The sequence below is a fragment of the Neodiprion lecontei genome, chromosome 6 (assembly GCF_021901455.1).
Source record: "Neodiprion lecontei isolate iyNeoLeco1 chromosome 6, iyNeoLeco1.1, whole genome shotgun sequence".
Classification (NCBI taxonomy): Eukaryota; Metazoa; Arthropoda; class Insecta; order Hymenoptera; family Diprionidae; genus Neodiprion; species Neodiprion lecontei.
The window spans coordinates 31,429,394-31,443,904 of record NC_060265.1 but is presented as its reverse complement, the minus strand read 5'-3'; the positions used below and the strand labels follow the sequence as shown (position 1 = coordinate 31,443,904).

Genomic DNA, 14,511 nt, shown 5'->3' with positions numbered 1-14,511 from the left:
AGCCTAGTTCACAAATTTTATTCACATAGAACGTTCGCGTTCGATGTATAGCATTGCGTTATACACGATATACGAGTATAATTTGCTTATTATAATATCTCACGTGCACGCGTATTATATTAATATCAGCACTCCGGATCATAGACGGAATATACTTGCGTTTTTCCTCATCCGATCGTGACCAGTTCCATTTTTACGGTAATGCGCAGACAAGGGATTGTTCAACAAGTGGAAGAAAAACTCGAAAAATTCCAGATTATCATTATTAACTGAAGAATCTCACGGTACGTATAAGTTAGCGATCAGAAATTATCTTCACCGATCGGCGTAATTTGTTTTATGGATTTCGAAGAGGCGACCGATACACGGGTAACTATCAAGGGTAATGCCAGTGAATTGTTTCAACATCTATACCAGTCCTCGTGTATTATAAAGATAATAATGTCTGTGGCACGAATTTTAGCCGGTATGCCTTCCATGTTACAACATCATTGTACATGATTGTCATTTCAGCGATACAACATCCGTTTTCCGAACTGCGCGGTTGCCGGTATAACCGTTGTTTAAGGCAGAAAACGCCATGGATATTAATCAAGGTAGGTATCGTTTGTCATATAAGTACTGGGTGCGTAGGTATACGATCTGTGTAACGAGACACGTGGTGATCGAGAACGTCAGAAGTTACGCGGCAGCTGGCGCGACGTGGCGGTACGCGTTAGGCTTGGAGAGCATCGTCGTCGGTCGTTCGACTCGACGCTTTTAACTATTTCTCGAAGGCCTAGCGCCGAGGCTCCTCGAGCGTGGGGATAAAACCATATACTACCCCGAAACATCGGGAACGAACGGAGGTACCCGGACAGCTCCGGACATCACCGAGTGCCGGGGGTTTATCGCTGAGCAATCGCGAATCGCGATATCTATCTATATACGCGTGTAACCGATGCACCTAAGCATGCATGCTCACATACTATATGCGTATGGATCTATCTATCCGTCTATGTACGGACTCGAATTGAAATTTAACTTTCAGCTCGTGTCTGCCTATTACAGTCTCCATTCAACCAACGACGATTCGGCTCTACGTACTCTTGTAAGATATACGACGCATTCGCAAGTACATGGTACTGTAATTGTGAGTATCGGGTGTTACATATACCGGGCTCAAACGTGGAAATGAACCAGCGCGGCGCCAAGAAGATGCGGAGCCGGAGTGACAATTTTGTGCCTGAGATGGCAAATCGTCACTACGGTTGCCTACGCTTGGAGCTAAGCTGGTCTATTTCTACGTTTAACCACGGTATACGCGCCGTTATATTATTTTCACCTGACATGCACAGTACTGTATTCCCTAACGCACGCGTGTGAAATTTGCAGTGTCAACCGGCTACCGTAGAATTTATAGGCCGGAGCGAGGAGAAAATTTAAAACTTTCGACTTACTGGACTAAGAACAACATAATTTACAGATTATAAAAAATTTCTTTCGCTCCGTTCATGCATCTGCATTCTCAAGTTTTTTCATCATTATTATTTCAAATCTCAAAGTTCATATCTTCACAGTGATTCGTTTTCGAGCAATAAATTTCTAAATTTTTAAAAAATTTTTTCCCATGTTATTTAAATGGGAAAGAGATAAATTGAGAATCGCCACCTCTAAATATCAATATTAAGAGCTCATATTTCACCGAGGTCATTTTTGAGGGACACTCGGAAGATTTTTCAATGTTCTTCGAAAAAAAAAAAACAATAGTCGATTTTTTTGAAACACTCTAATGTGATGTCTTATTGTTAATCGCATTGAATCGAGTAAAATTGTATTAAGTCGACGAAGATTAGTAGACATTTTATGCTACGCCCCCGTATATCATTCGCAGTGGCGATAAGGATTTAACAACCGATCCAACAATATACGCATAAAGCGTATGTAGACTGGAAAAAAATAATCTGCATAGTTGAAAGAATACGGTTTATATTATGTAATACTATAAGCCCCGTGCACTTGGTTTACAATCTACCAGAGTTGTGCCTCACTTCAATTAAAATAATGGTTCATTTTGGCTCAAACGTCAGCTTATTTGAATTGAATTGTTTGAATCAACAGAGTTTCAGTTTCTTTCGAAAATAAGTAATGTGTCACTTGACCATTAACTGGTTGCGCCAATACGATTATTCAAATAATTTTACGCTTTTCGAAAGTTATACGCAATTTTTTTGACTAAGGATCGAAAATATGTCATACAAGTTACCTCTATCGACTTCGAGCGAGACTTGATGGGATGTCACTGTACTTTTTTTCATCTAACCCAATATCTGACATTAAAAACAAATCTTGCACTCAATTAATAAGATTATTTGATAACCTACAATATTGGATAACAGTAGCGCACATCCCCTGTCAGTGTATATAAGGCTACGTAAGTATGTGTGTAATAAATATAATGCAGATAGTAGTTCACACATACCTAAGTATAATCGTTACATTGGTCATATCCATTCCTCGGGGGAAAAAAAAAAATGTTTGGCAACAAATGGCACAAAAGTTTTTGGTCGGCTTTGACCGCTGTAAAATTTGATTTTCAAACAATCGAGTAGTAAAAACGCTGGACTGATATTTATTGCAGAAGATATTCTTCCGATGAGATCAATATCTGAATAGATTTCTAGTACCAGCAACAATTGAAAGACTTTAAGCGAAGGAGAATGTATCGCAGAAGTTTGCGTCTCGGGACTGAACGTGAATCAAGCCTGGCTCGGCATTAATTTCCAAACGTGTGAAAATCCGAGGAGGCGGAAGTATGTATTTATACGTGCAGGAATTTATCAGCGTGATGATTCAAGTTTACTTCTTATCTAGAAAAGTGGCTATAGCCATTTTACAAATATACAGTTACCACTGCAGTGTGGGTATTCGTATATGCCCTGCATACGCGCACCACGTTTGAGAGGGCCATGTGCTGCTAGGTATGCCTGCTGCGCCGCGTCAGAATTACACTGGTCACATGCCTAAATTCCGATGCCCCGTGCATGCGGCTTCGGGGCCGCAAAAGGACACTAATGGACCAATCTACACCACATAGTTAAGTATACCGATAGGAAATGGTGAAAGTTAGCAGGCCGAACCGACGACTTCGCATGCGCAAGATAATTGAATTCTATTGGTCGGCGCGATCGTCCCGCGGTAACATATTCTTCTTTGTACACTGAGGAAGTAGAATCGTTGATTCGACAAAATATTCCATTGCGGGCGGCGAGAAAAATATGTTCTTGCTGTGAGTAATTTTATTTATTTATTTTTTTTTTATCAGCGAACAATTTGGTGAGATCTATAAGTAAAATTTAGCTCAAACAATAAATTTTTTTTTGCCCGAGTCTTCTTGACAACTCGGTTTTCCGCGTAATAGAAACGGGCGGAGAGTGTGCCGTTTCACGCACCCGTTTCATACCGTGCGAAAGGCAGATTCTCAAAAGAACTAGGACAAAAACAATCGGCCTTAGACTGGTTATGAGCCAGCCCTCGAACTTTCCGTTCTCACACTGCAAGTTCCAAGTTCATGGAGATAAAAAAGGAATAACATCCAATTCGAATTTCGAACTACAAATTCAGATTCGTGATAAACGATTTTAAAGCCCTCGGATACCATATTATATGGTAATATGACGATTTTTTATATTTATAACCACTATAATGGATCCACCATAGCAAATTTCGGAAGCCTGACCTTGGATTCGTGATCAGCCACCCAAAAAACCTAACGGTACCAATTTTCATTCAAATCCGTTCGTTCATTCTCAAGATAGCATCATTCTTATCTGATTTTTTGGAATTTAGTCATTTAAATAATTCAAAAGGTATCGAACCTGTCAGAGCCAAAATCTAATTAGTTATAATTCTGGAAAAACCGCGTCGATTGAGACCAAAAAAATTCAATGGAAATCTGGTAACCTGATCTCGAGATATCGTCGTGCAAAAAATTAATCACATGCATACACACACACACATACAGATGTCCATTTGAAAATGAATGGAGGTAATTTTCTAAACTTGAAAACGTGGAGATCTGGTGGAGGTTAAAATTTTCATTTTCGGGGCTATTACAATAGCTTCCTTTTTTTCTCTGATAACAAAGAAACGGGAAGTTAAATAAAACGTTTGCATAACGGACGGAAGGCAATTTCGCTCGTAAGATAGCACTCGTAATCGCCTTCTGTGACACATGCGTATAAATTTTGCAGCAAAAGGACGGCAATGGTTGCAAAGCGTTGCGAGCAATATTAGAACAAGGTGTGGTCTGAATTATTACTGTCAAAACTCTAGCAAATCATTCTAAGCAAACGCTTTCAGCAAAATATCTGTTAAATGTAAGCGATGCTTGCTGTACACCAAAATAGCAAACAATTATTGCTGTACATTTGCTGCACAAAAACTATTTCACGAAAATTTTCGGTAAAAATGCAACAATAATCGCAGCAACCGAAGCAGACTGTTTGCACCGACACGCTTCGATATCTGGGTACTAGAATATATGCGTTTGTAACACACAATCCTTTTTTTGAGCATGGTAGATTGCAAAGTTCCTTTCAGAGATGTATTTTCATTGAATTATTTATTTTCGCAAAGTTACATAAGAGTCTTGACTCCGAATGGTGTCGCCTATATGTTTCAGTAGGAACTTTATTTTTTCTTTACAACACACCTTGAAAAAGGAGAAGCTGGGAAGTAGATTTACATGCCAGATGAAGGAAAACGACGAACTTGACTCGTATTATCTTATAGGATAAATAAAAATGTAGTGAATTTACCTAAAATGACGATCTTAGTTTGTATTGTGAGATTATTATTAACTGTTTTCGAAAAGTGCGATTCACGCGGAATAAATCCCAACGCGAATTTTGAACCAGGATATATTACTTATCCACTAATACTTCGGGGACTCGTCTCGTTTCGGCCGAAGATTGCGCGGATCGTCAAGCTTATAATAATGTATCCGGCTCGTCGAGAAATCAGTGTAGCAATCAGATTATTATACTCTCATATACCTCGTCCCATTTACCTGTCACCTGAACAGCAACTTCGCGCAGAAGATTTCTTGTGTTTTCTGAGATGAAACTTGAAAACTATTTTATAATACAAAGAGAGATAATTTCGCATTTCACTACTGTTGGATTTTAGATCGTTAGATTGATGGATGAAAATGTTCGATTTATGTTTAGATTATATTGTTAGAATTGAAAACGACTTTACAATATATAGAGAGACAACCTACGGAAATATACATACAACTGCGATCCGGTATCGTAAAAATATTGAGTATCGTAATTGAAAAAACCGTTATCGGTGAAAAAAGAGTGAAATAAAAGAGGTATTCACGTATACGTATATTGTATACTTATTAAGGGAACAATAGATCGGCAAGGCACAAAAGCTTCTGTAACAATCGCCGAGCGGAGATTTGATCAAGGGTTTATATTAGCGACTAGAGGTTACTATTAATGTCAAGAAATTTCTTATCATCCAAGATAAGCTGAACGGGGTGCCACCACCTTAATACCCGCGCGGCGACGCGGCGCTCTGACGAAGAAAGATCTCCGTGGCCGGAGGGTGCACCGGAGGGATTTCGTATACGGCCACGGGGTAAGAAGAATAGGTGCTCCAAACTGGTGCTGGTGGGCTGTTCTTATCCTGACCTGTTTCACAAAAGATCCATAGATATAGGTATACCTAGTATTCGAATGGAGTAGCGTTTCACGTTACACATAATATAATATCTTGCATGGAACTGGCTGGCTGGCTCTTTCGTCAGTGCCCATCCAAGCCCCGGTCGAATCGACCGCGGGCATTCATCGACAATGCCTGTAGTTTAAATGATTCGTTAACGTTGCTATCGATGAACCAGCCAAGAAAAATTGTTGAACAAAACGTTCATTTGTCTGTTTAATATAGGAAGGAAAAGAGTGAGTTTGCCCGTTCGGTAAGGGTAGGACTGCTACGTGACTTGTTAGTAACAGCGTTTCTGGCGTTCATACGAAGAGGCCTAGGACTTATTTTCTCCCAATCCCCGAATTCGGGAGAGATAAATTTGTTAGCCCATACTTTGTCGGTGTTCGTGTCGTTTCTTTGTTATTTCCCCTCTGCATTTATTTCACTACAATGGCAATGTCTGGTTGATAAAGATCAATTATTTAACACACATGCTTGTAGAATATCCATTATTGTGGAAATCAGTAGGAAAGTCAATCAACCTGTTGACGCTAACTGCGATCTTGATCTCTCTAAAATTTTGCAATCTCCTTGTGTAAATGTGTCAACTTGTGAGACAAGTTCGCAAGGTAGACACACCAAGACAACTGTGCAACCCACAGTGATTGAGAAGTTAGGCTGTATTCTGAAGGTGGATCAATAAAAGAGTGGGTATGGATAGGTATATAATTTGGGTATGCATGTGTGTTGCTACGGAAATAAGGTGCACGGCGTGGCGATAGAAAACAGGTCGTCTGAATTTCTACAATGAGCGTAAGCTTGCGTCTCGAGCGGTGCAGTGTCTCAGCGCTGGGCGCTGGAAATATCTCTGACGGTGAGTTTCTAGGCCTCCCTAAGACTCTCCACGAATTCCCTTTGCCCGCCCGCTTTCTTGAAGGGCCTCTTCACTCGCTGAAGTTTTTCCCAGGGATTCGAGGAAAGTCTTAAGTTAAGTTACTGCGGAAATGAACGCACGTTTTTCAGTAATACGAGTATTAATTATATTTTCACGTGGAAAGATCAGACGATTCGGACTAGCAAGGGAAGGCTTTCTCACCTTTTCAACATAGATTTGGGTGAAGTATACGTATATTAAGTTTGGATCAGACGATTCCCCAAGCCGTTTGCCTGCAATCTGAGATTGTCAAAAGTTACAGGATTTTGAAGTCGGAAATTTCATATCTTTTACCCGATATACATATTTCTGAAACGACTACACCGATCAAAGTGATTCAAAGCAAAAAAACTCACATTAAAACGATCTTTCAAGTCAGCATGGTGACAACAATCAATTTTACTTTATTGTAAAAAATTATACAATTCATTCGTTGTAAGAATTTGGTAAATTTGTCAACAGTTGGAGGCTTTTCATCACTTTTGGGATTAGGTAGGAATTTAAAACTAATAGCTTGCATTATCGTTGGATATGAATTTCATTTGCCGAAAATAAACTACATTCACGCTACTAAAACTGCGTTTTGCATTGAATCGACTCTACTGGTATCAAATCATGCTGTAACTAACGATTACCGATAGCCTTGAAGGATTGCCAAACGGGCAAAAATAAAAATTGTGTGCGAAAATTAAAAAAAAAAGTACGTTTCAATTTCGTCTATGTATTAATTTTTAATACACGAAAATATTCTAACCAAATTCAGGATGGAAAGATTAGGGGCCTCCCCCTGTAATTAGAAACCGCCATGGCTTAGATAACACGGACCTACATAAGACCGAGATGAACTCGAATAGAGCCGGCCAATGGATGCTCCGGGGCTCTGCTTGTGATTACATAATAAAGGGGCTAATTGTAAGCTGTTCACACGCATACAGGATAAACACGAAAAACTACTCCACCTATTTCGATTGTATTTTCGCTAATATTTTCCTATGATCCTCCGGGTGACATAAGTTACGTGTCGTAATTGTAACGTATGCAGGCATCGCACGTATAAATACTTCAGAAATAACAATCCCTTGGCCAAGTCAAAACGTGCACAATGTTGGGAGAGAGGCAGGCAGGAGAACACCCCTCGTGCAGTTCGAAACGGTTTTATAAAGATTTGAAGATGAACTGGAATTGAGCAATTCAAACTCACCACCTCGGTTACGTTGCCAGAACCCTCCTTCATGCCATCTCTGTCTATCCGGCCACCTGTAATCAGATATGACTTTAGGTATATCTGTATAATATACCGTGTTGGTACATATAATGAGGCTGAAGTTAGCAACTTTGACGTAACGAAGCACCAGGGAAAAAATCAATGTTGCGCAATTTTAGAATTATTTTCAAGGAAAAGTTGGCTTCGCAAAATATGAGTATACATTGATTTATCATGGTTTACTAAATTTCCGACATTCCTAAAGGTGCGAAGTAACGGTTTTACCTAAACATGCAGCAATCGTTACAGTAACGTTACTAACTTCATCCTCGTTGCATACCTGCATGCATTTACGATTGCGTCAAGCTATTGTAAATATTATATTATATACCGTAAAATATGATTAATCTGCAGAATTAACTGGGACCGGGTCTAGTTCGGATTAGCAAAAGTTCGGACAAGCTCTGTTCGTACGTGAAGTTAGTTGAAAGAACGTTAATTTTACGATATAAGATTGTAAGCGGACCTTTTCCGATAATTTTCATCCAAACAAATTATACCTATATACCTATAACATTCTAAAATATCAGGCTTTCGCTCGGACAAAGTGAACCGTGGTTCGGGTAACAGGATTCGGATGACGCCGGTTCGGATAATCGAGATTCTATTGTTTACCGACAGTTTCCTGTGAATCCAGCCGCGACTGGTGCAGACCCCACACAAGCGTAAACCACGTGCTTGAGGCTCGGCATTGTGAGCTGCCGGAACGAGTCTCACGCACGTGGTGTAGGTATGCCGCCTGCGCGGAGTTTGCCATGGTGCGAAGCAGCCGAATTCACCGAAGACATTGGATACGTAAAACGCTAATCGTAAGTTGCGTCACAAGTTCACAAGCGCAAACTTTTTGGTCTCATGCAGTCCCTCCAAATTTCATTTCGATATCTGCGCCCGTTCAAAACTAATATTTGCTATTCTAGTTGCTGTATACATAGGTATACGGTTAAAATGAATGATGTTAATGATTTACACGTAGTGTGTAACACAGCGGCCTATAAGTGTTTTCATACCCTAGGACTCTGTACACACCCGTACTACCTATTAACGCAAGATAAGTATGTCGGTGGGATGTTAATTTTTTTTAAATATTTTTTTTTATTTCATGCCAACCATGGTTGGAATTTCCCTGTTCAACGTGGGCCAATTACTACACGCTGATTGCGCGTAGAAGTCAGTCACAACAAGGTGACGATGAGCTTGCGTCGCGTATACTGTGGTAGATAACATACACATTATAAGTGAAATTGCCACCGGAGTTTTGCCTAACGGTTACATCCAAATTACGCGAAGGCGATGCGCGTATAATTCAAGTATATGTATAATAAGGTTGCTTTGTACGGGGCGCCCCATCGGATAAAACAAAAGTAAAATTTAAATAACTAAGCGTTAACACTGCATAACATTCAGAGGTAAAGATTTGTTCTTAGGCAATATCGTTCGTAAGCGGAGTGATTGACACGTATTTGCCTTCGCAAGGAGCGTCGAATTGCGAAAAGATTCCGAAACGACGCGGGAAACGTTTTTTATTATCTGAAAAATCGCTTACCAATATTTCCAAGAACAGGTGCATGTGCCTGCTTACGCGACGGATTTTTGTAAACGCGGTAGCAAACAAACCACTTGGGCGATTTGGTTGAAATTTGAACAGAAAATCGTCTACATCTACGCAGACGATGTTCCAATATCTTTGTCAGACGTTTTTCACATCCGGTTTCAAAATAGCCAACGATAAAAGATTTTTTTAAATTCGTATCTTCTATATTCGCCACAAGATAATTCATTGAGAATTAGAACAGGGCTTTAAGTTATGAAAACACGTTTTAAGGAATTTTTCCACAATTTTCGATCACATGGTTCGGTGTGCGAGTTTGTTTCCGTAGGTACAGGAATCTAAACGAAGTGCTGAATCGATTTTCTTAAAACTAGTATCTGACATGCAGGTGGTGTGCACAGTGATACGTGGCGCAAAGGAACGAAGCTTTTTGGCCAAGCCGCCTTTTCTTTCAATTTCCATGCAACAAGGAAACTCCAACAATATTATATGTACTTCGAACGACGTCCCTAACTATACGTACGTCTTTTAACTCCTCGAAGGCCTTATTATACTCGGCATAATTTATCTTTAATAGTGTTATGTATAAAAAGAGTCAATGAAGAACGTCCTTTGAATGATGCACAAAGGCACTTATGTTACAATATTTTTGAACGTTATAGGACATAGCTTTGCAGTACAATTGATAGCCACAGGCACTTAGGCGGCATTTTATTCTAATTTTCATAATCCTAATCGTGTTCGAGTTGCATAAATTTCTCTCATGTCACATTCTATGGGACACCCTGTACGTACCCTGCAGGTTTTGCATACACTATTCGGTGTATACGTATAACTAGCGCAGAGTCAGCGAAACCAGTGAAATTTCGGAAACCTTTGCGCCGTTGGTAATGGCGGCGTGTAAGGCAACGGTTCAATGTCGGTTTGTAGCTATTAGTAGAAAGTATTCAAGCCTTGAGAAACTTTCGGCACGGTGGTACCTATCAGATTATAAGCGTCCGTTCGTGTGCGGTTGGTGCCTAAGCAGATTCATGTGTATTTATATGTGTATGCCTCTTGTGTGCGCGCACCCGGTAACGCAGGCTTTTTACCCGTTAATGCAACGAAAATCAGTTTATTGGGAATCTGGTATCTACATTATAAATTATCATTCGATACACTTGTATGTAAGTAATGAACGTTACATGATAATTGTGGACCGTTACCGTTTAACCCGGCGCAGTTCACGTTATTATGCCATTCTTTTCACGTATATTATACCTATAACCTCATATTTGGGAGATAGATAATTTTTTGAATATCTTCGTAGAATTGAATCGAAAAATTTGATCAACTTCTGGGCGCTTTAGAAAAAATTGTCAAGCAAAAAATTCATTAAAAAGTTTATTTAGCCAGCTAGGAAAATTGAATTCAACCGTAATTATCAAAACTTCCATTTTTCGTATATTTCGACGATGGTTGAAATATATTTTTTTTCATACTACTGAAGTGCGTGTAGTCAGACGCGAAGGCTTGCAGAGTACGTAGATGGATACAACGATTGCCAGGCGTTATAAAGCCTGCGGGGCTCAATGAAAGAAGGCTGACAACATCTCCTAAGAAGTGCATTGACGTACCTTTTTGTCGAACGGGTATAATTTTGACTTTTCGTAATTCGTCAGCGTAATCCAGATTTCGGTAATGTCACGAATCGGCTGGAGACACAAGTTTTCATTTACTGATAAATCTCACGCTCATAGTAATTACCATATTAGATACACACCGTACATATGTTGACGCTACGTATGTATACACGGACTGGCCGACAGCACGTACTGCCTTCGTATTATAGCCACTCACTGAATTTGAATAACAGTAGCAACAACTACGTCTATATAATATTACAGCACATACCGCACTTCATCCTTACGATATGTAAAAATATTTGATTATACGTATACCGGTTAATTGTATTTCACAGCTGGTAGAATCTTCCGATAGATTAAACGGGTAACAGACTTCTTGGCGGGAAAATACTTTGAGGTAGTTTGGAAATGCGGCAGGAGGGCGGTACTATACACATGCACGTATAAATTTGGAAACTCGAAACGTCCGAGTGTATAATTATATTTTACTGGGACACAGTGTTACACATATCACTCGCGTTCGACACGTTGGGAATTCTTTCAGCATTTTCGTTGAACCGAATACCCGAAACAACGAAGGACCGGCGTAAGGAAAATAAAAATGCTTATACCGACGATTGCGCTGTTGAGTGCAGCGGCTGAATTGTAATATACCGACGGACAGGCTGGCGTAACGGCGCTGAAGCCTTTCCACAATACTACATCATCAACCAGATGAAACTTGACGATGTACCGCGAGCATAACGATTCGTTAGCCGAGCAGCAGTTCGGTAAATGCAATTTCGACAATTTCCGACAGAGTACTACGGCTCATGTGGCAGGAACGCGTTATTCGGCTTTACAGGCTTACAAAATGTCTGCCTGCCTATGTAGCTAAGGTAACAAACTGAGTGCCGCCGGACTATAGTAAATCAGATTAAAACCTACTGCTGTTAGAACCTGGCCGTGAGCCAATCGGTAGATAGATTAAAGAATCTTGACCAATCGGTCGTTCGGTCCGCTGGAGAACGGTTAGCCAGGTGCACAGGTAAAGCAGCCATTCCCTGACGTTGGCACGTTACCTGCGCAGGTAGTCGGGGGGAGGGGGAAGTCGCCGTTGAGCGAGTCGGTGGCGGGGGGAGCGAAAGGAGTATGCGGCGTTGATGGGGGGTGCGGGTGCAGGGAAGTGACGAGGAAGGAAGAGCAAGGGCACGGAGCGACGACGAGGAAAGTGGCAGAGAGGGGCAAAGGGAGAGCCCCACGTAAGCTGTGTTTGTGTGTGTTGTGTGCGAGCGCGTGAATGCGGTGTGGAGGGGGAGGATGATGGAGAGTGGCGGGGGGGAGCTTTGAAGGAAGCTCGAAATGAAGAGACGTAAAACAGTTACGCACAACGGCTCGTCATCAGACGTTTCAATCTTTTCAATCATTTGATTGGTGTACACCTGTGCAGAGGTGAGTTCTGATTGAATCAAGGCCACAATTTCGTCTGCTGCCATCTGTTCAACCTGCATAGCAGACGACATGGGTGGCCTTGAATCTGTCAGAATCCACCTCCGTAAGTGTACGCGCACACTGTGTATTATAGCCGTGCGTACAGATATTTACGCTACACTGTAGATCTGACAAATGAAATGCATAGTACCAAGAAATGGTATTCTAATGTCGCTTTATAATTTCGTTCATTTTTCAATTGGTTATTCTCCAATAATGTCCATGAGATGCTTTTTCGTTCGCGGGGGAAGGGAGTGAAAGCGCCTCCCTCAAGGTGCGACACTTAATATGTAACATGATATTGCTATGGAATAATGAAAAATACATTAGGTTTTATATGAAAGGTTGAAAGAAATCTTGGAAATGTATGTCTTGTACAAAAAAGAAACATCAATTTTTGTCACAGTTTCGACCCTTGGTGTGCACCCTTCCAAGGATGTTTATTTATTTAAACATCTACAGCAGAAACATAAGAAACTTTCAACGAACCATTCTCCGTATATAAACAGTAGTGCAACAAAGGAACACGTTACTGACTTCGTACAAAATTCAGACTATGACTGTTGAAGACTCAAATTTTACTCTTCACACAACGCCAATAACTGCTCTATTTGCATTAAACACTTAACAAACGAAGGAGGAGTTTGGGCATACTCCGACCTTTGTTGTTCTACAGTTTATAATACGGAGAATGATTCGTCGAAATTTTCTTTTATTTTTGCTGTATATGTTCAAATAAATACATGTCCTCAGGAGGCTCCACACCAAGGGTCGAAATGTTAATAAAAATTGATGTTTCCGTTTTGATCGAGACATACATTTCAAAGATTTCTTTCTACGTGTAAACTTTGCAGTCAAGATGATTCCTACATTTATATGAAAGGGTTGAAATCTGCAAGAGTTACAGGCGTAGAGTAGTATTACTTCGTGTTTAAAACATTGCTGTGACAAAAAAGTACCGCTTACATTTTCATCGGGCCAACTATATGTTGAAAAACAAAAACAAATCGTAGGAACGTTTCTCGCGCTTTTTTATTAAGAAAAAATTGCTTCTGTAAAGAAGCGAAATACTTCTACACATCTATACACTTATTATTGGTGTCGTGTTGCCATCTTCTTTTGTTTCATTTCTCATTTATTCATACACTTGTATTTTCAAGTAATTTAATATCAATGTCACTTAAATTACATTGAATTTATTTTTTTATAAAATAACTACCTCTTGTCTTCATTAAATAAAAAATGTTTTACTTGTTCAACTTGACGAAAAGTTCCGTAATTGAACCTTTTTCTCGTCCCATATCGTATAAAATACGTAAAGCTGCATAGGTATATCGCGTGTCTAACGGCGTAAGACCGTAAGCGCCATCTTACGACCTTTTGCTGTTGAAAAAGTAAAAGAGCGTACATTTTATTTTGATCGTATCTAGGCTTGAAAAATGAAAATATGGTCAGAAACGTTGAAATTAACAAGCAGTTTAATTAAGGACAAAAGATCGTATGTATTAGTGAATACGATGTTCTGCTACTGACTCAACCATAAGAACCTATGTCGACTAATTCCATCAGGTCTGCTAGAATGATTTTTTTCCTCTTTTCTTGGGCTCAAGTGTAAATTCATAACCTAAAAGCAAAAAGTCATATGTGCTCGTAGACCCTTTAGTCCTGATGAAATTTCAAAAAAGGATCTACTATGGTAATTGCAATTTGTAATGCCAAGCGCTCGTGCCTTTTTGTCATGCAGCAAGTTATTAATTGAAGCTTTCTAAACCTGACCGTATCCTCAAGTCAGCTGCAAGCCTCTGAAACAGCTTTTTTGCAACGCCTGTACGCGATGGGCAATTATAACTTCTCGCACTGTGAAGTGTAGAGTGTGGGCGAAGCTGTAGACGATTCCTACACCGGACGAAAGCCGTGCGGGAATGTATCTAACCGTGCGAGAATATATCTGTCGTGACTTGGCACTGCATTA

The 14,511-nt window shown here is 40.1% G+C and overlaps 1 protein-coding gene across 7 annotated transcripts in view; it reads right to left on the bottom strand.

The window, feature by feature from the left end:
- LOC107225292 (apoptosis-stimulating of p53 protein 1) overlaps nucleotides 1-11,941 on the bottom strand; it is a 34,480-nt gene extending 22,539 nt beyond the window's left edge. For 3 of the 7 annotated variants that reach the window (XM_046743870.1, XM_046743871.1, XM_015665711.2), the window contains exons 1-2: nucleotides 11,207-11,941; nucleotides 7,833-7,888 (exon numbers count right to left, since the gene is read on the bottom strand). In XM_046743870.1, the coding sequence (XP_046599826.1) occupies nucleotides 7,833-7,888; nucleotides 11,207-11,213 (63 nt within the window). In that variant the 5' untranslated portion in view covers nucleotides 11,214-11,941. Of the gene's footprint in view, nucleotides 1-159; nucleotides 747-7,832; nucleotides 7,889-11,060 lie in introns of those variants that run through there. The other 4 variants (XM_046743872.1, XM_046743873.1, XM_046743875.1 and 1 more) reach the window with 4 other exon arrangements.
- Nucleotides 11,942-14,511: the final 2,570 nt, after the last annotated feature.